The 23,013-nt window shown below is 51.1% G+C and overlaps 1 protein-coding gene across 1 annotated transcript in view; it reads left to right on the top strand.

Annotated features, from left to right (window-relative positions):
* Nucleotides 1-23,013, top strand: part of DDX39B (DExD-box helicase 39B) — an 86,734-nt gene that overhangs the window by 51,529 nt on the left and 12,192 nt on the right. The window contains exons 5-6 of the mRNA XM_075323285.1: nucleotides 11,864-12,047; nucleotides 13,616-13,734. Of these exons, the coding sequence (XP_075179400.1) occupies nucleotides 11,864-12,047; nucleotides 13,616-13,734 (303 nt within the window). The remainder of the gene's footprint in view (nucleotides 1-11,863; nucleotides 12,048-13,615; nucleotides 13,735-23,013) is intronic.

The following is a 23,013-nucleotide window of genomic DNA, read 5'->3' as shown; positions in this document are numbered from 1 at the left end:
CGCCGGTTTCCACTGCACAGATGACAGGGACAGAGTTTGCATGTTGGAATCAGCAAATCTCTGAGTAGCTTTCACATTCCAGGACTCAGTCTATGGACAGAGAGTCTGCTAAGATACTGGAAGCCTTGCAGTCCAGACCGATAACACAGGGCCAGGGAGCTGTGAGTTCATCGCTCCCGGGTTCCTCTGGGTCGGTACAACAAGGGGCTCCTGGGGTAACACCCAGATCCCACGGTGAGAGCTCCGTCACGGACCGCGGCCTCTGATAGGCTAAGCGGGCCCGCTGGGAACCTTCCCCGACTTCATCAGGAGTGCGTGTTTTGATCACTCTAACTCCAGAGGGGCCGTCCAGAAGCACAGAACTTTACATACAAGTGCTTACTAAGCGCCTTATTGACACGCGTTACCCTTTCCCCCCTGACGTTGTTAAGGGTTGGGCTCAGTGTCACAGGGTGGATTCTCCAGTCCCTAGGCTGGCGGCTAGATCCGTAGTATTAGTGGCAGATGCCATCTCTCACAAATGCCACTGACAGGCAAATAAAGCTTATGATGAAATCCATCTATGAAGCCATAGTCGCATCTTTTGCTCCAGCCTTCGCAGCCGTGAGGGCACTCCAAGCTATCTCAGCTTCTCTGGCTGAGATTATTGCGGTTGCACATACCTCTGCCCCGCAGGTTGTGTCCTTCACTTCTCAGGCGTAGGTTTTTTTCGTTCTACGCCATGAACGCCGTTCCTGGACTCTGCGAGCCGTACAGCGGTAGCATCCACCAATTAGGTGGCAGTCTGCAGGGCCATGTGGCTATGTGAATGGAAGGCAGGCTCTGCTTCCAAGAAGTTCTTATCCGGTTTGCCATTTTCTGGCGACCGTTTGTTTGGCGAGCAATTGGATGAAGTTACTAGACAGTCCAAGGGAAAGGTATCGTCCTTGCCCCAGTCCAAAGGTTTCGGTCATTTCGGTCGGCAAAGTTCCGTTCCTCCATGTCCAACAGGTCAGAGGAGGGCTAGAGGAACTCTTCTGCATGGCGGTCTAAGTCACAAGGCGGCTTCCTCATGACTTCGGCCTCACCAAGACCGCGTCCTCGGTCGGTGGCAGGCTCTCCCGCTTTTGCGACGCCTGGTGGCCACATGTCCAAGACCGATGGGTGAGAGACATTCTGTCTCAAGGTTACAGGATAGAGCTCTGCTCTCGTCCTCCGACTAGTTTCTTCAAAACATCTCCGCCCCCCCGAGCGAGCCGATGCACTTTTTCAGGCGGTGAACACTCTGAAGCCTCGATGTCACAAGGAGACTTCCTAGCATCAATTGACATCAAGGATGCTTATCTCCATGTGCCGATCGCACCCGAGCTTCAACGCTTTCTGCGTTTCGCCATCAGGGACGAACACTTCAGTTCGTGGCACTGCCATTCGGCCTGGCGACAGCCCCACGGATCTTCACCAAGGTCATGGCAGCAGTGGTGGTGGCCCTACAGGGCCACTCGGTGATCACTTACCTAGACGGTCTTCTAGTCAAGACACCCTCCTGGGTGGCATGTCGACTCAACCTGACCATTGCTCTGGAGACCCTCCAGGGGTTCGGGTGGATCATCAAATTTCCAAGGTCAAAACTGACACCGACCCAATCACTGACTTGCCTCGGGATGGAGTTTCATACTCTCTCAGCGATAGTGAAGCTTCCGCTGCATAGTCAGCGTTCACTACAGACAGGGGTGCAATCTCTCCTTCGGGCCCAGTCACCCCTTGAGGCGCCTCATGCACTTTCTAAGGAAGATGGTGGCAGCAAGGGAGGCAGTTCCCTTGCGCAGTTTCGTCTGCGTCCGATTCTATCGGACACCGCAAATGGGACAGGAGGTCGACGTCCCTAGACAAGAACGTCTCTCTTCCCTTGCAGCAAAACCTCTCTTCAGTGGTGTCTTCTTTCCACTTCCTGGGCGGAGGGAAAAATCCTTCCGGCCCCCAGCTGAGGCTGTGGTCACGACGGACGCGAGTCTGTCAAGGTGGGGAACGGTCTTCCTCCACCACTCGGCTCAGGGAACCTGGACTCCGACAGAGTCCTCCCTTCAGATCAATGTTCTGGAGTTAAGGGCAGTGGATCTAGCCCTAAAGGTGTTCCAGCGGTGGCTGGAGGGCAGGCAGATCCGAATTCAGTCGGACAACGCCACGACGGTTGCGTACATCAACCACCAGGGCGGCACACGCGCAGTCGTCAAGCCTTCCGAGCAGTTCGGCGGATTCGGCTGTGGGCGGAAGCCACAGCCTCCACCATCTCCGCAGTTCACATCCCGGGCGTAGAAAACTGGGAAGCAGATTTTCTCAGTCGCCAGGGCATGGACGCAGGGGAATGGTCTCTTCACCCGGTCGTGTTTCTAGAGATCTGTTGCCGCCGGGGAACGCCGGACGTCGATCTAATGGCGTCTCGGCACAACAACAAAGTCCCGGCATTCATGGCTTGGTCCAAGGATCACAGAGCTCTGGCGGCAGACGCGCTAGTTCACGACTGGTAGCAGTTTTGACTGCCTTATGTTTTTCCTCCTGGCACTACTGCCCAGAGTGTTACGCAAGATCAGGTCAGACTATCGCCGCGCCATCCTCGTCGCTCCAGACTGGCCGAGGTGATCGTGGTACCCGGATCTGTGGCACCTCACGGTGGGTCAACCGTGGACACTCCCAGACCGACCAGACTTGCTGCCCCAAGGGCCATATTTCCTTCTGAATTCTGCGGCTCTAAACCTGACTGTGTGGCCATTGAGTCCTGGCTCCTAGCGTCATCAGGGATATCTCCAGATGTCATTGCCACCATGAGACAGGCCAGGAAACCAACGTCCGCCAAGATCTATCACAGGACTTGGAGGATCTTCTTATCCTGGTGCTCTGATCAGGGTTTTACTCCCTGGCAGTTTGCCTTGCTCACTTTTCTTCTTTCCTTCAATCCGGAATGGACAAGGGCTTGTCTCTCGGCTCTCTCAAGGGACAAGTATCGGCGATTTCCGGTCCCACCTTACAAGCGTCCGTTAACACCCTCGGATCTTAACAGGGTGCTGACGACTCTTCAGAAGCCACTTTTCGAGCCGATGCGGGATCTCTCTATCTTGCCTTTCGCAAAGGGTGGCCTTCCTAGTGGCAGTCACATCACTCAGAAGAGTGTCTCAGCTAGCAGCGCTGTCATGCAAAGCCCCCTTCCTGGTGTTTTCACCAGGATAGGGTGGTTCTACGTCCGGTCCGGACTTTCTCCCTAAGGTATCCCCGTTTCATCTCAATCAGGATATCGTCTCCCCCTCTTTGGGTCCGCATCCAGTTCACCAATGTGAAAAGGATTTGCATTTATTAGATCTGCTGAGAGCACTCCGGCTCTACATTTCTCGCACGGCGCCCCTGCGCCGGTCTGATGCGCTCTTGTCCCTATCGCGGGCCAGAGTAAGGGATTTCAGGTTTTAAAGTCAACCTTGGCTCGGTGGATCAAGGAACCAATTCTTGAAGCCTACCGTTCTTTTAGGCTTCCGATTCCTGCAGGGCTGAAGGCCCATTCTACCAGAGCCGTCGGTGTCCTGGGCATTGCGACACCAGGCTACGGCTCAGCAGGTGTGTCAGGCGGCTACCTGGTCGAGTCTGCACACTTTCACGAAACACTATCAGGTGCATGCCGATGATTCGGCAGACGCCAGCCTAGGTAGGCGACTCCTTCAGGCGGCAGTTGCCCACCTGTAAGAGGAGGCCGTTTTTCGGCTCTTTTTATCGAGGTATTCTTTTACCCACCCAGGGATTGCTTTTGGACATCCCAATTGTCTGGGTCTCCCAATGGAGCGACAAAGAAGAAGGGAATTTCTTTGTCGCTCTATTGGGAGACCCAGACAATTGGGTGTATAGGCTATGCCTCCGGAGGCCGCACAAAGTATTACACTCAAAAGTGTTAAGCCCCTCCCCTTCTGCCTATACACTCCCCGTGCTCCCACGGGCTGCTCAGTTTTTTGCTTTGTGCGAAGGAGGCAGACATGCACAGCACAGCTCCACAGATTAGTCAGCAGCAGCTGCTGACTAGGTCGGATGGAAGAAAAGTGGGCCCATATAGGGCCCCCAGCATGCTCCCTTCTCACCCCACTTTTGTCGGCGGTGTTGTTAAGGTTGAGGTATCCATTGCGGGTACGGCGGCTGGAGCCCACATGCTGTTTTTCCTTCCCCATCCCCCTTAGGGCTCTGGGTGAAGTGGGATCTTATCGGTCTCCAGGCACTGAGACCGGGCTTCATCCACAACTCCTGTGGAGCCTGATGGATAGGAGCCGATACCGTTCAGGGACATGGCCCTGCATCTTAAAGGTACTCTGTATCCCTATGGGGACCGCGCACGGCATCACCTCAGCTTTGCTGGGTGTGCTAGTGCACCGGGGACCGCGGCGCTGACCGGGTCTATATGTGCCATTACACACTCAGCGTCGCTGAGTGTGTTTATATGTAAGGGCTACCGCACTGACCGCCGTTGCCACGGGACACTGCGGCACGGCTGGGACTTGTAGTTCGCCGGGGACTTTCACGCGACCGCGCTTTTACGGCGGCCGCGTTTATTACTACAGTCCCCGGCTTCATTGCGGCCTAGTTTCCCTTTTTTTCTCCCGCCCTCAGCCCTGACAGGCAGGGGAAGGGCGGGACGCTGCACGGAGCGAGCAGCAATGAGGGCTGGAGTATGATTTACATGCTCCACTCCCCTCACTGTGCACAGTATGAGCGCCCGTTTCGCGCTCTTTCTAGGCCACGCCCACAGCTTCCTCAGCTCGTCAGGACGCTGCAGCCATTCCTGTCAGCTCCACCGACGCTGCAGAGAGGGACATATTCATAGGAGACCCAGACACGGTCTCTGGTGGCCTCACAACCGCTTAGGCGGCTGGTAAACAGCACATGTGGTGCTAGCCCCATGGTGCTGTATTGTATGGGTACATTATTTGTGTACTGTATATAATTTACACTGTATGAGCACAGTCCTTTCTGGCTATATACCCTATTGTGTTACTCAGGGAAAACTATAGCATGGCGCCCACAAAAGGCAGGGGTGCCAAAACACAGGCTTATTATGTTGCCTGCGCCGCATGTAAGACCCAGGTGGCAGCAAGACCCCTGTGACACTTCCTCAGCCGGATCCTCTGCTAAGAGGGGCCCAGGGGGAGCCACCTGTTGTCACTGTCCAGGTGACAGGGACTGAGTTTGCAACCTTTAAGGATCAACTATCTGAGACTATGGCTAAGATACTAGAAGCCTTGCAGTCCAGACCGGTATCTCAGCAAAGGGACTCTGTTGAATCATTGTTCCCTGACCCCCCTCAGTTGGACCAACAAGGTCCTCACGGGGTATCTCATACATCCCAGACGGAGGGTTCGGACTTAGAACCTAGCCCCAGATCGTCTAAGCGAGCCCGCTTAGAATTCCCTCGACATCATATTGTTTAGGGTCTCAGCGGGGGGATTCTCTGGTTGATGATGCGGAGACAGCTGATCAGGATTCTGATCCTGGGAGCGCTCTCAATCTTAATTCTCCAGACGGGGACGCTATAGTGAATGATCTTATTGCATCCATTCATCAGTTGCTGGATATTCTTCCCTCAGCCCCTCCGGCGGAGGAGTCAGTTTCTCAGCAGGAGAAATTTCGCTTCAGGTTCCCCAAGCGTACACAGAGTATGTTTCTAGACCACTCTGATTTCAGAGAGGCAATCCAGAATCACCATGCTTGTCCGGATAAGCGTTTCTCTAAGCGCCTTAAGGATACACGTTATCCTTTTCCCCCGGAAGTGGTTAAAGGTTGGATTCAATGTCCCAAAGTGGATCCTCCAATCTCCAGACTGGCGGCTAGATCCATACTTGCAGTGGAAGATGGGGCCTCGCTTAAACATGCCATGACAGGCAGATGGAGCTCTGGATGAAATCCATCTATGAAGCTATCGGAGTTTCTTTTGCCCCAGCATTCGCAGCCGTATGGGCGCTACAAGCTATATCAGCAGGTCAAGCGAAAATTGAAGCGGCCGCGCCACAAGTGGCTTCCATTACCTCCCAGACCTCGGCAATTGCGTCTTACGCTATGAATGCTGTCCTGGACTCTGTGAGCCGTACGGCAGTTGCGACCGCCAATTCGGTAGTAGTCCGCAGGGCCTTGTGGCTACGGGAGTGGAAGGCAGATTCCGCTTCCAAAAAAGCGTTTAACCGGTTTGCCAATTTCTGGCGACAGGCTCTTTGGCGAGCGCCTGGATGAAATCATCAAACACTCCAAGGGAAAGGATACATCCTTACCCCAGCCCAAGCAGAACCTCTCCCAACAGAGGAGAGGGCAGTTGAGGTTTCGGTCCTTTCGGGGCGCGGGCAGGTCCCAATTCTCCTCGTCCAAAAGGTCTCAGAAAGAACAAAGGAACTCTGATGCATGGCGGTCTAAGTCACGTCCTAAAAAGGCCATTGGGAGCACCGCTAACAAAGCGGCTGCCTCATGACTTTCTACCTCCTCTAGTAGCATCCTCGGTCGGTGGCAGGCTCTCCCGCTTTTGCGACACCTGGCTGCCACAAATAAAAGACCGCTGGGTGAGAGACATTCTCTCTCACGGTTACAAGATAGAGTTCATCTCTCGTCCCCCGACTCGATTCCTCCGGTCCTCTCCGCCTCCCGAGCGAGCCGTGGCTCTTCGGCAGGCGCTGGGCACCCTGAAGGCAGAAGGAGTGGTGGTCCCTGTTCCTCTTCAGCAACAGGGCCACGGTTTTTACTCCAACTTGTTTGTGGTCCCAAAGAAGGACGGGTCTTTCCGTCCTGTCCTGGACCTGAAACTTCTCAACAAACACGTAAAGACCAGGCTGTTCCGGATGGAATCCCTCCGTTCCGTCATCGCCTCAAGGTCCCAGGGAGATTTCCTTGCATCGATCGATATCAAAGATGCTTATCTCCACGTTCCGATTGCCCCAGAGCACCAACGCTTCTTGCGCTTCGCCATGGAAAACGAACACCTACAGTTCGTGGCACTACCATTCGGCCTAGCAACAGCCCCACGGGTTTTCACCAAGGTTATGGCTACTGTAGTAGCGGTCCTCCATTCTCAGGGTCATTCTGTGATCCCGTACTTGGACGATCTGTTGATCAAGGCACCCTCTCAAGAGGCATGCCAACACAGCCTCGACGTTACCCTGGAGACTCTCCAGAGTTTCGGGTGGATCATCAATTTTCCAAAGTCAAATCTGACACCGGCCCAATCGCTGACGTACCTTGGCATGGAGTTTCATACCCTCTCAGCGATAGTGAAGCTTCCGCTGATCAAACAGCAGTCACTACAGAAAGGGGTACAGTCTCTCCTTCAAGGCCAGTCACACCCCTTGAGGCGCCTCATGCACTTCTTGGGGAAGATGGTGGCAGCAATGGAAGCAGTCCCTTTCGCGCAGTTTCACCTGCGTCCCCTTCAATGGGACATCCTACGCAAATGGGACAGGAAGCCGACGTCCCTCGACAGGACCGTCTCCCTCTCTCAGGCGACCAAAGCCTCCCTTCGGTGGTGGCTTCTTCCCTCTTCATTATCGAAGGGGAAATCCTTCCTTCCCCCATCCTGGGAAGTAGTCACGACAGACGCGAGTCTGTCAGGATGGGGAGCGGTTTTTTCTCCACCACAGGACTCAGGGTACGTGGACCCGGCAAGAGTCCTCGCTTCAGATCAATGTTCTGGAAATTCGGGCAGTGTATCTTGCCCTGAAAGCGTTCCAGCAGTGGCTGGCAGGCAAGCAGATCCGAATTCAGTCGGACAATTCCACAGCGGTGGCATACATCAATCGCCAAGGCGGCACACGCAGTCGTCAAGCCTTTCAGGAAGTCCGGCGGATCTTGATGTGGGTGGAAGCCACGTCCTCCACCATATCCGCAGTTCACATCCCAGGCGTGGAAAACTGTGAAGCAGATTATCTCAGTCGCCAGGGCATGGACGCAGGGGAATGGTCCCTTCACCCGGACGTGTTTCAGGAGATCTGTTGCCGCTGGGGGGTGCCGGACGTCGACCTCATGGCGTCCCGGCACAACAACAAGGTACCAATGTTCATGGCACGGTCTCAAGACCCCAGAGCTCTGGCGGCAGACGCCTTAGTTCAGGTTTGGTCGCAGTTTCAGCTCCCGTATGTGTTTCCTCCGCTGGCACTGTTGCCCAGAGTGTTACGCAAGATCAGGGCCGACTGCCGCCGCGCCATCCTCGTCGCTCCAGACTGGCCAAGGAGGTCGTGGTACCCGGATCTGTGGCATCTCACGGTCGGCCAACCGTGGGCACTACCAGACCGAACAGACTTGCTGTCTCAAGGGCCGTTTTTTTCCATCTGAATTCTGCGGCCCTCAACCTGACTGCGTGGCCATTGAGTCCTGGATCCTAACGTCTTCAGGATTATCTCAGGATGTCATTGCCACTATGAGACAGGCTAGGAAACCAACGTCCGCCAAGATCTATCACAGGACGTGAAAAAATTTTTTGTCATGGTGCTCTGCTCAGGGTTTTTCTCCCTGGCCATTTGCATTACCTACTTTTCTGTCCTTCCTTCAATCTGGACTGGAAAAGGGTTTGTCGCTTGGCTCCCTTAAGGGACAAGTTTCTGCGCTCTCGGTGTTTTTCCAGAAGCGCCTAGCTAGACTTCCACAGGTACGCACGTTCCTGCAGGGAGTTGTCACATCGTTCCACCTTACAAGCGGCCGTTAGAACCCTGGGATCTGAACAGGGTGCTGATGGTTCTTCAGAAACCACCATTCGAGCCAATGAGAGATATCTCTCTCTCACGCCTTTCGCAGAAGGTGGTCTTCCTAGTAGCAGTCACCTCTCTTCGGAGAGTGTCTGAGCTAGCAGCGTTGTCATGCAAAGCTCCTTTTCTGGTGTTTCACCAGGACAAGGTAGTTCTACGTCCGGTTCCGGAATTTCTCCCTAAGGTTGTATCCCCCTTTCATCTCAATCAGGATATCTCCTTACCTTCTTTTTATCCTCATCCAGTTCACCAATGTGAAAAGGATTTGCACTTGTTAGATCTGGTGAGAGCACTCAGATTCTACATTTCTCGTACGGCGCCCCTGCGCCGCTCGGATGCACTCTTTGTCCTTGTCGCTGGCCAGCGTAAAGAGTCACAGGCTTCCAAATCAACCCTGGCTCGGTGGATCAAAGAGCCAATTATCGAAGCTTACCGTTCGGCTGGGCTTCCGGTTCCCTCAGGGCTGAAGGCCCATTCTACCAGAGCCGTGGGCGCGTCCTGGGCTTTGAGGCACCAGGCTACGGCTCAGCAGGTGTGTCAGGCGGCTACCTGGTCGAGCCTGCACACTTTCACGAAGCACTATCAGGTGCATACCTATCCTTCGGCGGATGCCAGCCTAGGTGGACGAGTCCTTCAGGTGGCGGTTGCCCACCTGTAGGAAGGGGCCGTTTTACGGCTCTATTACGAGGTATTATTTTACCCACCCAGGGACTGCTTTTGGACGTCCCAATTGTCTGGGTCTCCCAATAGAGCGACAAAGAAGAAGGGAATTTTGTTTACTTACCGTAAATTCCTTTTCTTCTAGCTCTAATTGGGAGACCCAGCACCCGCCCCTGTTTTTTTGTGTACACATGTTGTTCATGTTGAATGGTTTCAGTTCTCCGATATTCCTTCGGATTGAAGTTACTTTAAACCAGTTTATAATTCTTTTTCCTCCTTCTTGCTTTTGCACCAAAACTGAGCAGCCCGTGGGAGCACGGGGAGTGTATAGGCAGAAGGGGAGGGGCTTAACACTTTTGAGTGTAATACTTTGTGCGGCCTCCGGAGGCATAGCCTATACACCCAATTGTCTGGGTCTCCCAATTAGAGCTAGAAGAAAAGGAATTTACGGTAAGTAAACAAAATTCCCTTCTTTGTTTACTTACCGTAAATTCCTTTTCTTCTAGCTCCTATTGGGAGACCCAGCACCCGCCCCTATTCCCTTCGGGCTGTTGTTCTTTTGTGTACACATGTTGTTCATGTTCAATTGTTCTTTGGTTCATGGTTTCAGTTCTCCGAACATCCTTCGGATTGAATTTACCTTAGACCAATTTATAAGTTTCCTCCTTCCTGCTTTGGCACCAAAACTGATGAGCCCGTGATGCACGGGAGGGTGTATAGCAGAGGGGAGGGGTTACACTTTAAAAAGTGTAATACTTTGTGTGGCCTCCGGAGGCAGAAGCTATACACCCAATTGTCTGGGTCTCCCAATAGGAGCTAGAAGAAAAGGAATTTACGGTAAGTAAACAAAATTCCCTTCTTTCGTTTTATAAGATGCACCCCAAATTTAGAGGGGAAAAAAATGAGTCCATCTTCAAAGATATGGCGCCTGCACAGATTGAGCTACCGCCTCAATGACAATCCGAGATCTCATCTGCGCATGCGCCACCTCCAGGCACCATTTTCCTTAAGTCCGCTGTTGGGAGATCAATGGGCCGGAGGCGGCACATGCGCAGATGTGATCTTGAGCGGACAGCTTAATCTGCACACGCGATGACTCCGGGCGCCATTATTTGAAGCTGGCACCACCGACACTTTCAGGATGGCCCCTGCCTCACCACCCGCAGCCAGCACAGCCTGTCATCAGCATTGCCTGCAGCACCGCCCACAGAACAGCGCATAGCCCGCAGCACTGCACATGCCTCTGGTAAGCTACATTCGGATTATAAGACGCACCCCTTATTTTCCTTCCAAATGTTTGGGAGGAAAAGTGCATCTTATAATCCGAAAAATATGGTATATGCCGTTGCTGTGTGGAGGTCGCCTGAGCTATAGCTTGTTTGTTCAAACGTAATAAGAATATCTGTGTATATAAATAATCAAAATGTAGATGTAGTTGCATAATTATCTGTCTGTCTATGTAGCCATCGCATAGACCCATAATATAATTTAAAGTTGTTTAGTCATGAAGGGGTTACCAAGAATGAGAACAGATGTACAACCGATGAAAGTCTCTTAAGGATGAGTAAAAGTCTTATCAGTAGCTTCACACAGAAAGAATGTACAAGAAACAATGTGCTGTGAGAAATTAAGGAGTGGAAAACTCCCTGTTTAGCTTCAAGGTTATTCATGCATATTGTATAATTGGATCTATCTAATACACGGGGCAGTTGATGATGCTGACTCAAGGAGAACATGTCTTGCGTATTCATTGTCTGATACATTGATATATCAGCACTGGTATACAGCTAATACGGCACCGTCTCTAGATATCCCAAACGAAGACTCCATTCGCAGTCTTCATCCAAATTCCTCCCTTGACAGCTGTACTTTTGACCGCTGTGTTTGATGGTTTAGGGCTGAATGCTTTTTTTTGCACTGATGTCTTCGTCTTCATATGGGGTGAATAATTTTTTTTTTTTTTTTTCTGCTCCCTCTCCTTTACTAATGGGAGTTTTTATTCTCGCTTGGTGTTTTCTAATGCATTGGTGTTCTCCATTCTTCCTAAACTCTCTGGAGTTGCTTTGGGCCCTTTTAAACACATGATTCTTGTGCACAATGTCTCCTTTCTTTGCTGAATCATGCGTTTAATGGATGTTATTTACTTGGATGATTTATCCCGGACGAGCATTGTGTCTAATAACTTGGTCATTGTTATGTTTGGAGTTTCTGAGGCTGCCGTGTGGTGCTGAATTCACGCCTCCGTATTGTATGGTCATTGCTCGGATCTCCGTACTCTGCTGCATGTCTAACGGTACCACGGGCAGATATTAAGCTGTTAGTTTAGGTGGAGAGACCCCCAGTTGTGGTCAAAGCACAGGACTTACAACAAATTTCACAGCCTTCTTGCCTTGGGTTCTTGCAGAACCATTTCCCCAGTTTTCTTGTGTGGCCGTTACTATCCCCTTCATCTTCATCACCGTCCATTGTTGTGTTCCTCCTAGGTGGCAGTGTTTTTTGGTGGCCTTTCTGTGAAGAAGGACGAGGATATGCTAAAGAAGAACTGCCCCCATATTGTGGTGGGCACCCCGGGCCGAACACTAGCCCTGGCGAGAGGCAAGAGCCTGAATCTCAAACACATCAAACACTTTATCTTGGATGAATGCGACAAGATGCTGGAGCAGTTAGGTGAGTGTCTGCCCGGGCCCCGGGGGTCTGCGAATCACATCCACTGGTGGGCCCCGGGGATCTGCGTATCATATCCACTACTGGGCCCCGGGGGTCTGCGAATCACATCCACTGGTGGGCCCCGGGGATCTGCGTATCATATCCACTACTGGGCCCCGGGGGTCTGCGTATCACATCCACTGCTGGGCCCCGGGGGTCTGCGTATCATATCCACTACTGGGCCCCGGGGATCTGCATATCACATCCACTACTGGGCCCCGGGGATCTGCATATCACATCCACTGCTGGGCCCCGGGGGTCTGCGTATCACATCCACTGCTGGGCCCCGGGGGTCTGCGTATCGCAGCCACTACTGGGCCCCGGGGGTCTGCGTATCACATCCACTGCTGGGCCCCGGGGGTCTGCGTATCATATCCACTACTGGGCCCCGGGGATCTGCATATCACATCCACTGCTGGGCCCCGGGGGTCTGCATATCACATCCACTACTGGGCCCCGGGGGTCTGCATATCACATCCACTGCTGGGCCCCGGGGATCTGCATATCACATCCACTACTGGGCCCCGGGGGTCTGCATATCACATCCACTGCTGGGCCCCGGGGATCTGCATATCACATCCACTACTGGGCCCCGGGGGTCTGCGTATCACATCCACTGCTGTGACCCGGGGGTCTGCGTATCACATCCACTACTGGGCCCCGGGGATCTGTATATCACATCCACTACTGGGCCCCGGGGGTCTGCATATCTGCATATCACATCCACTACTGGGCCCCGGGGGTCTGCATATCACATCCACTACTGGGCCCCGGGGGTCTGCATATCACATCCACTGCTGGGCCCCGGGGGTCTGCATATCACATCCACTGCTGGGCCCCGGGGATCTGCATATCACATCCACTACTGGGCCCCGGGGGTCTGCGTATCACATCCACTACTGGGCCCCGGGGGTCTGCGTATCGCAACCACCACTGGGCCCCGGGGGTCTGCGTATCGCAACCACCACTGGGCCCCGGGGGTCTGAGTATCGCAACCACCACTGGGCCCCGGGGGTCTGCGTATCGCAACCACCACTGGGCCCCGGGGGTCTGCGTATCGCAACCACCACTGGGCCCCGGGGGTCTGCGTATCGCAACCACCACTGGGCCCCGGGGGTCTGCGTATCGCAACCACCACTGGGCCCCGGGGGTCTGCGTATCGCAACCACCACTGGGCCCCGGGGGTCTGCGTATCGCAACCACCACTGGGCCCCGGGGGTCTGCGTATCGCAACCATCACTGGGCCCCGGGGGTCTGCGTATCGCAACCATCACTGGGCCCCGGGGGTCAGCGTATCGCAACCACCACTGGGCCCCGGGGGTCTGCGTATCGCAACCACCACTGGGCCCCGGGGCCATAACCTCTAATGGCCTTGGCTCTGGGGGTTGGTATTGCAGCTCTATTTTAACCCTTTCAGAACCGGGACACTTTTCTGATTTTGCTATATAACCGCGTATGTTGGAATAGGTGTTATTTAATCGGTCACTAATGGTAGAATTGCACATTTTCTGTAATTTTCTTTCTTATAGACATGCGCAAAGACGTTCAAGAAATCTTCCGTATGACCCCTCATGAGAAGCAGGTCATGATGTTCAGCGCAACCCTGAGCAAGGAGATCCGTCCGGTCTGCCGCAAGTTCATGCAAGATGTAATGACCAACTCCTCACACCCCTCCTCCTCCTCCTCCTCCTGCATCGTCCCTCCGGCAGCCCCCGCCTGACATGGCCACCAAAGAGAAACGCTGAAACCAATCTACAAGCCACAGGGTCCAGTCCTGCCTGGTGTGACCCTAAAACCAGCTCTGCTCTCCCCTCCGTCACAGACATCTGTGCCACAAGAGAGAGTTGTTTTTTCTTTTTTTTTCATTTTTCTTCTTGCACGGCACTGTTACACATCACCGTTCTAGCAATCTTTGGCACAATATTTACAATGTTCCTAATGTTGCCAGCGTTGGTCAATCACATGTAACAACCCCATGTGATGTATCCACAAAGTATCACACGGGCACCAGCACTTGTGCTACATTAGCCGGGATGAAGCATCCAGTCCTGTGTGACACAACTGCCAACAACACAAGGGCCACACCGACAGCTACATCCAGATATAGTACCACGGTGCAAAGAAACGGGACATGGGACACCTCTGATCAAACACAACCACACGAGTCTCACACAATTATCCATGTGCGACTCTCCAGTGCAAAATCACTACACAGCGTCAGTGTGCAACACACCAGTGCAAAACCACGCTCCAGTGTCAGTGTGTAACACACCAGTGCAAAACCATTCTACAGGGTCAGTGTGCAACACCAGTGCAAGACCACGCTCCAGTATCAGGGTGTGACACATCAGTGCAAAACCAGTCTACAGTGTCCGTGTAAAACACACTAATGCAAAACCACTCTACAGTGTCAGTGTGCAACACACCAGTGCAAGACCACGCTACAGTGTCCATATCCAACACACCAGTGCAAAACCATTCTACAGTGTGTGCCATTCTCAAGTGCAAGACCACGCTACAGTATAAGGGTGTGACACACCAGTGCAGAACCACTCTACAGTGTCCGTGTAAAACACACTAATGCAAAACCACACTACAGTATCTGTGTGCAACACACCAGTTCAAGACCATGCCACAGTGTCGGTGTGCAACACACCAGTGCAAAACCACTACACAGTATCAGTGTGCAACATACAAATGCAAGGCCACACTACAGTATCTGTGTGCGACACACCAGTGCAAAACCACTCTACAGTATCAGTGTGCAACACATCAGTGCAAAATTAGTCAATATACAAGAGCAAGTCCACACTGCAGTATCAGTGTGCGACACACCAGTTCAAGGCCACACTACAGTATCAGTGTGCGACACACCAGTACAAATATCATGCTGTAAAGTGCCTGTTTTTGACACCCCAACCACCAAGTCACCTAAACCCACATGACGCCGCAGAACAAGTCACACTAGTAAGTCTCCTCACCACATTGCTACACGCGCCTTACTTATTTTTTATTTTTTTATTTTTAATCCCGCTGCACAATTTTGCTATTTCGTCTTTTTGACAGCATAAGCATTCACACACTTATTTCTTTTAATTTTTTTTTCTTTTTTTTTTTTTTTTATTACATGGGACACACCATTTTTATTTTTATTTTTTGTGTCTCTATTTTAATTTTTTTTTTTTTTTTTTGCTGACATTTTCAGTATTGTTTAAAGAAGACCTACACTTTTTTTTTTTCTTTTTCTTTCCTTAAACCATATGATAAGTGTTGAAATGACCTGAAGATCAGGTGGGGTGCAGGTTCCAAGACCCCTCCACCGGTCGCTCACAACCCCCGTGTGATGTGCTGCCTCTGACGGGAGTGTGGCCACAGAGCGGCGTACGAGCTCAATCGATAGTCTATTGCCCCTTCCTCCGCGCTGTGTACAGGACAATAGACATTGTTTTGAGCCCGTACACCGATCCCCGTGCACCCGGTCAGGCAGGAGCAGGAGCTTTCACATCGGACAAGGGTTTTAAGCAATCGGTGGGGGTCTCCAGACCTGGACCCCCTTACTGATCTGCCGGAAGTATTCAGTACCCATCATATAGTTAAAAAAAATAAAGGTCGAGCCTCTGTAATTGCTTTAATCCAGCATCTTCTAATCCGGCACGTATGTTCAGGGTAAGGGGAGAAGTTATCAGGGAGGCTCCTTATTTATGTACTTGGGCTTTAGGGACTTTTTAGGATTACTTAATGATGATGGCTGGTTTTGTGGATGCTGGATTAGAGGAATTTGTACTTCTTTTTTTTTTTTAAACCAGATGTTGATGCTCTTGGTTGAATCCAGAGCGATCACATTTTATTTTCTTAAAGGAGTTTTTATTAAAGCAAAAAAAAACCTAAAAAAACCCCCTCATGGCTTACCACCTAAATTCCTCGATGCTTAAGCGTCGGAGCTTTGGTGGTCGCCGCTTATTCCGCAGCGATCACGTCCCACCAATCAGTCACCTGACCGCTGCAACCAGTCACTATACATAGTGTGTGATTGGCTGCAGCAGTCAGGTGATAGGCGGGTTGCCGTCACTAGAGCAGCTGGGAAATTAAGGACCAAGTAATACTTTTTGGAAACTGCATTTTTGTTCTGTGACGTACTTGGTCGTCACATTTTTCCTTTTTCTGTGTTAGGGGGGGGGGCTGGATGAGCAGGTCGTCAGTATAGAGGGCACATAGAGCGCAGGTTTTTTTTTTATTTTTTTTCTGCAGTGGGCTCAGACCCTCTGAGAGGCGGCAGTTTTTACTTTTGTTACATTTTATTATCAGCCTTTAATAAAGAAAACAGGGGGCTAGGGGCGGATAATGGTGATTAGATGCAGAAACCAGAGAGCAGTAGCATGTGACAGTATTGGGAGGGTAAATTGGAGGTGCAGCTCCCTCTGGGGTTGAGTTAATGACCCATGTTTCCTACCGTTTGTCTTCTTCCATGTGACGTGTCTCGCTGGGTACCAGCGTCTGTACGGATCTGCTCTTGTAACGTGCAGCCACGTTTTTTACAAGGCGGCTCCGTATATACGGATGGGAATCAAGGTGTACGTTTTGACTGTATGGTATGTTTGCGTTTGCTTGCAAAGTGTTGTGTGTGGTGCAGCTAATCTGGAAATGCTCTGTCGGGGGCCTCCGATTTGGCTATACGGCTCATTTGTGCCAAGGCTATGGTTGCTGAATACACACCTGATACGATTACTGAAAAATTGGATGTAGACCCCCGACCGATCCTGCGCTGGTGCAGACCTGTGTCTTTGTGCAAGGAAAACTGACACGTAGACCCCATGCTGCATCGCAGCTTCTTTCCCTTCGTTTTTAGGACTGGGGGGGAGTCCCAGAGGTCAAATTCCCCCCAGTAATCGCTTCCTTTCTTCGATTGGCCACAGCAGAGCTATCAATCAAGGCTGGAAGTATTGAAAAAGCTTGCCATACATCACTCCAGCCCAGTGTGATATCGAATATATAAATCTGTGTGTGTGTGTGTGTGTGTGTGTGTGTGTCCACTAAAGGAATCCGCACTGTCACATTTACAATCACAAAATTTTGCACAGACACCCCATGTGACTCAGGAAACGTCATAGACTATGTTTTGACGGGAAAATTTAACTCCGCGCTTAACAGTTACTCTCCAAAAAAACCTGGCTCCATTTAAAGTCAATGGAGCTGGGAGCTACAGGTTATTAATAGGAGCTGTGATTGGTTGCTATAGGCAACGAAGGACATTCTTAGTATAAGAAGCTTATGTGTGAGGTAATATGATGTCGATGGGGAGACTGGGAAAGAGACAGACAGGGAAAGACAGAGAGACAGACAAAGGCAGACATGCATGAAAGAGACGGACAGAAAGAGACAGAGACTGGGAGAGTGTCAGAGGGACAGTTACTATCACGGGCAACGCCGGGTACTACAGCTAGTGTGTGTGAGTGTGTGTGTGTGTGTGTGTGTGTGTGTATATCTATGTATATCTATATATATCTATATATATATAGATAGATAGGATATATATCTCTCTATATCTATCTATCTATATATGTGTGTATATATATATGTATGTGTCTATGTATGTGTGTATATATATGTATGTATGTTATATATAAATAATATATTTTGGTAAAATAATAAAGCCTATACTCACCTCCAGTACCAGCGAAGTTCCAGTGGTGTGTGGGCTAGCGATGCCGCGGCTCAATTAAGAGTGTGGCGTCGCTCTAGCACCCGTGTCCAATCAGCGCCGGCTTCCTTCTCCCAGCCTTAGGACCAAACAGGAAGTGAGCACAGCCGCAGCACTCACTTCCTGTTGTTTATCTCGATTGGTCCGAAGGCGGGGAGAAGGAAGCCGGCGCTGATTGGACTCTTGGGCTAGAGCGACGTCACAACCCCATGTGACCCGCGGCACCGCTGGACCCTCACCAGGACGGAAGAAAAGTATAGTCTTTATTATTTTACCGGAAGTGTGGAATCGGAAGGGATTCCAGGAGGAGAGTGGTCAGCGTTGTGGAGCGGCTGAGCGGAGTTTGGCGTCTTCTGTTCTGTCCGATCGTGAATGCACGTTAAGAAAATGTACACCTTGAAGATGTGCGTCTGATAACCTCTTATTAAATTGTACCCTTTATTTCACAGGCTAAGATGGCTTCTCGCACAGTAGATTTGGCATTGTCTTGTAATACGGGTTTTATAGCAGATTTCTTGTCTTTAATCTGATGGCAGAGTAGGTTATAGGGAGAGACGCAGACGTCTGGCATGTAGGGGCCGATTCATCCAAGCGTTTACACCATGTTTATGGTGTATAACAACAGATAAAGTCTAAATTATTGCTTTACCTGAACATGCTCAAAATATTAGCTACTTGGTGTTCATACAGCACCTCCGCCAAAATGGGTGTTTCAGCACTCAGTCACCGAATTCATCAAAAGTTACACCATTACCTAGACCAGAAATGTTACTCCAATCCCTGACTGGAGTAGTATGTCTAGCGAGGGATAGCTCACGGAGGAGAACATTTTCTAAGTACCATATGCTTCTTAATGAATTTGGCTTATCCTACTTCGTCACGCCCCTTTATTAAGACTGGTGAGGACAACACCTCTGTCAATAACTCAGTTTTCTATAATTAGATTCAGGATTTTTGGTTATCTACTGCCTGTCGGGTATGAAATGAGGTCCTGCTTTCCCCTATGCCCAGTTGTAGAGTCCCTGTGAGTCCTTCTTTCTCCTCTGTCTGCTCATAGCCTACAAGTCCTGCTTTCCCTTGTGCCCGCTCGTAGAGAGCCTGCGAGTCCTGCTTTCCCTTGTGCCTGCTCGTAGAGAGCCTGCGAGTCCTGCTTTCCCTTGTGCCTGCTCGTAGAGAGCCTGCGAGTCCTGCTTTCCTTGTGCCCGCTCGTAGAGAGCCTGCGAGTCCTGCTTTCCATTCTACCTGCTCGTAGAGAGCCTGCGAGTCCTGCTTTCCCTTGTGCCTGCTCGTAGAGAGCCTGCGAGTCCTGCTTTCCCTTGTGCCTGCTCGTAGAGAGCCTGCAAGTCCTGCTTTCCCTTCTACCTGCTCATAGAGAGCCTGCGAGTCCTGCTTTCCCTTGTGCCCGCTCATAGAGAGCCTGCTTTTCCTTGTGCCCGCTCATAGAGAGCCTGCTTTTCCTTGTGCCCGCTCATAGAGAGCCTGCTTTTCCTTGTGCCCGCTCATAGAGAGCCTGCTTTTCCTTGTGCCCGCTCATAGAGAACCTGCTTTTCCTTGTGCCCGCTCATAGAGAGCCTGCTTTTCCTTGTGCCTGCTCATAGAGAACCTGCTTTTCCTTGTGCCCGCTCATGGAGAGCCTGATGTTCCTTGTGCCCGCTCATAGAGAGCCTGCGAGTCCTGCTTTCCCTTGTGCCCGCTCAGAGAGCTTGCGAGTCCTGCTTTTCCTTCTACCCGCTTGTAGAGAGCCTGCGAGTATTGCTTTCTTTTCTGCCTTCTCCTCAAGATCCCGAGTCCTGCATTCTCCTCCTATTTGCTTTTTGTAGATCATGTGAGTCCTGCTTTCCCTTCTGCTCGCTCAGAGAGCCTGCAGGGCCTGCTTTCCCCTCTGCCCACTCTTAGAGATCCTCACGAGTCTTGCTTTCTCCCCTATCTGCTCCAGGCGATCCTGTGAGTCCTGCTTTCTCATTTGGTCGCTCGTAAAGACCCTATGAGTCCTGCTTTCTCCACTGTCTGTCCTAGAGAGCCTGCGATTCCTGCTTTCCTGTTTGCCCACTCCTATAGATCCCGTGAGTCATGCTTTGCCTACTGCTCGCTCGTAGAGATCCTCCGAACCCTGTTTTCTCCTCTGCTCCCTCAGTCCTGTTGTCACTTCTGCCTGCTCCTAGAGATCCTGCCAGTCTTGCTGTCACCTCTGCCCGCTCCTAGAGATCCTGCCAGTCCTGCTTTCACCTCTGCTTGCTCCTAGAGATCGTGCCAGTCCTGCTTCCACCTCTGCCCGCTCCTAGAGATCCTGCCAGTCCTGCTTCCACCTCTGTCCGCTCCTAGAAATCCTGCCAGTCCTGCTTTCACCTCTGTCCGCTCCTAGAGACCCTGCCAGTCATGCTTTCACCTCTGCTTGCTCCGAGATTTTGCCAGTGCTGCTTTCACCTCTGTCCGCTCCTAGAGATCCTGCCAGTCCTGCTTTCACCTCTGTCCGCTCCTAGAGATCCTGCCAGTCCTGCTTTCACCTCTGCCCGGTCCTAGAGATCCTGCCAGTCCTGCATTCTCCTTTGCCCGCTCCTAGAGATCCTGCCAGTCCTGCATTCTATTCTGTTCGCTCCTAGAGATCCTGCCAGTCCTGCATTCTCCTCTGCCCGCTCCTAGAGATCCTGCCAGTCCTGCATTCTCCTCTGCCCGCTCCTAGAGATCCTGCCAGTCCTGCTTTCTCCTCTGCCCGCTCCTAGAGATCCTGCCAGTCCTGCTTTCACCTCTGCCAGCTCCTAGAGATCCTGCCAGTCCTGCTTTCACCTCTGCTTGCTCCTAGAGATCGTGCCAGTCCTGCTTCCACCTCTGCCCGCTCCTAGAGATCCTGCCAGTCCTGCTTCCACCTCTGTCCGCTCCTAGAAATCCTGCCAGTCCTGCTTTCACCTCTGTCCGCTCCTAGAGACCCTGCCAGTCATGCTTTCACCTCTGCTTGCTCCGAGATTTTGCCAGTGCTGCTTTCACCTCTGTCCGCTCCTAGAGATCCTGCCAGTCCTGCTTTCACCTCTGTCCGCTCCTAGAGATCCTGCCAGTCCTGCTTTCACCTCTGCCCGGTCCTAGAGATCCTGCCAGTCCTGCATTCTCCTTTGCCCGCTCCTAGAGATCCTGCCAGTCCTGCATTCTATTCTGTTCGCTCCTAGAGATCCTGCCAGTCCTGCATTCTCCTCTGCCCGCTCCTAGAGATCCTGCCAGTCCTGCATTCTCCTCTGCCCACTCCTAGAGATCCTGCCAGTCCTGCTTTCTCCTCTGCCCGCTCCTAGAGATCCTGCCAGTCCTGCTTTCACCTCTGCCAGCTCCTAGAGATCCTGCCAGTCCTGCTTTCACCTCTGCTTGCTCCTAGAGATCGTGCCAGTCCTGCTTCCACCTCTGCCCGCTCCTAGAGATCCTGCCAGTCCTGCTTCCACCTCTGTCCGCTCCTAGAAATCCTGCCAGTCCTGCTTTCACCTCTGTCCGCTCCTAGAGACCCTGCCAGTCATGCTTTCACCTCTGCTTGCTCCGAGATTTTGCCAGTGCTGCTTTCACCTCTGTCCGCTCCTAGAGATCCTGCCAGTCCTGCTTTCACCTCTGTCCGCTCCTAGAGATCCTGCCAGTCCTGCTTTCACCTCTGCCCGGTCCTAGAGATCCTGCCAGTCCTGCATTCTCCTCTGCCCGCTCCTAGAGATCCTGCCAGTCCTGCATTCTCCTCTGCCCACTCCTAGAGATCCTGCCAGTCCTGCTTTCACCTCTGCCAGCTCCTAGAGATCCTGCCAGTCCTGCTTTCACCTCTGCCAGCTCCTAGAGATCCTGCCAGTCCTGCTTTCACCTCTGCTTGCTCAGAGATTCTGCCAGTCCTGCTTTCACCTCTGCCCGCTCCTAGAGATCCTGCCAGTCCTGCTTTTTCTTCTGCCCGCTCTTAGAGATCCTGCCAGTCCTGCTTTCTCCTCTGCTCGCTCCTAGAGATCTTGCCAGTCCTGCTTTCTCCTCTGCTGGCTCCTAGAGATCCTGCCAGTCCTACTTTCTCTTCTGCCCGCTCCTAGAGATCCTGCCAGTCCTGCTTTCTCTTCTGCCCGCTCTTAGAGATCCTGCCAGTCCTGCTTTCTCCTCTGCTCGCTCCTAGAGATCTTGCCAGTCCTGCTTTCTCTGCTGGCTCCTAGAGATCCTGCCAGTCCTGCTTTTGTCAAGGGAGGAATTTGCGTTGAAGACTGCTAATGGAGTCCTCATTTGGGATATCCAGAGACGATGCCATATTAGCTTGAATATCAGTGCCAAAATATATATATATATATATATATATATATATATATATATATATATATATATATATATATATATATATATATATATATATATATATATATATATATATATATATATAATCTATCAACGTATATAAGACAAAGAACACAGACATGCTCTCTTTTCAGCCAGCGTCACCAACTGAACTAGTTTAATAAGCTAGATCCAATTATACCGTAAGCATGAAGAACCTTGAAACTAACAAGGAGTGCGTTCACTCCCCAATTTCTCACATCACACTCCTGCCCTCCCGTACATTCCTTTTGTGTGAACGTTACTGATAAGAGTTTGTAGCTTCACATTTTGGCTTCATTATCTTTGGTTAACTCCTTCATGACTATACAACTTTGAATTATACTATAGGTCTGTGCAATTGCTACATAGACAGACAGATAATTTTGCATCTACATTTTGATTAGTTATATACACAGATATTCTTATTACGTTTAAACAAACATACTACAGCTCAGGTGACCTCCACAGTCCTCCCTTAATAAAATATCTGTGAATATTATTAACCTTAAATTTAAAATTTTTCCCCATTTAGATATATTTTATTATTTGGGACTTTAATTATATCCATATCTGTATATGTGGGCTTTCTATGGGATTGTTGTTTAATTTAACACTATAGGCTTTAGCTCCCCCCTTAAGTACTTATTTTTATTTATTAAACATAACTCTATGATTTATAGGGGCTATTAGAATTGGCATTATTACTCTCATTAGGGCACATTATCCTGATTAAGAAAAATTGAATCTAGACCTTATTTAAAAATTAGCACATAATTAAAAAACAAAAAAACAACAAAAGGACATTTGGAAATTGTCCATGGTTCAGCTCAGGTGACCTCCACACTTTCACCTCTGCTCGCTCCTAGAGATCCTGCCAGTCCTGCTTTCACCTCTGCCCGCTCCTAGAGATCCTGCCAGTCC

The sequence above is a fragment of the Anomaloglossus baeobatrachus genome, chromosome 9 (genome assembly GCF_048569485.1).
Source record: "Anomaloglossus baeobatrachus isolate aAnoBae1 chromosome 9, aAnoBae1.hap1, whole genome shotgun sequence".
NCBI classification, from domain to species: Eukaryota; Metazoa; Chordata; class Amphibia; order Anura; family Aromobatidae; genus Anomaloglossus; species Anomaloglossus baeobatrachus.
This window is presented reverse-complemented; position numbering and strand designations above follow the sequence as displayed.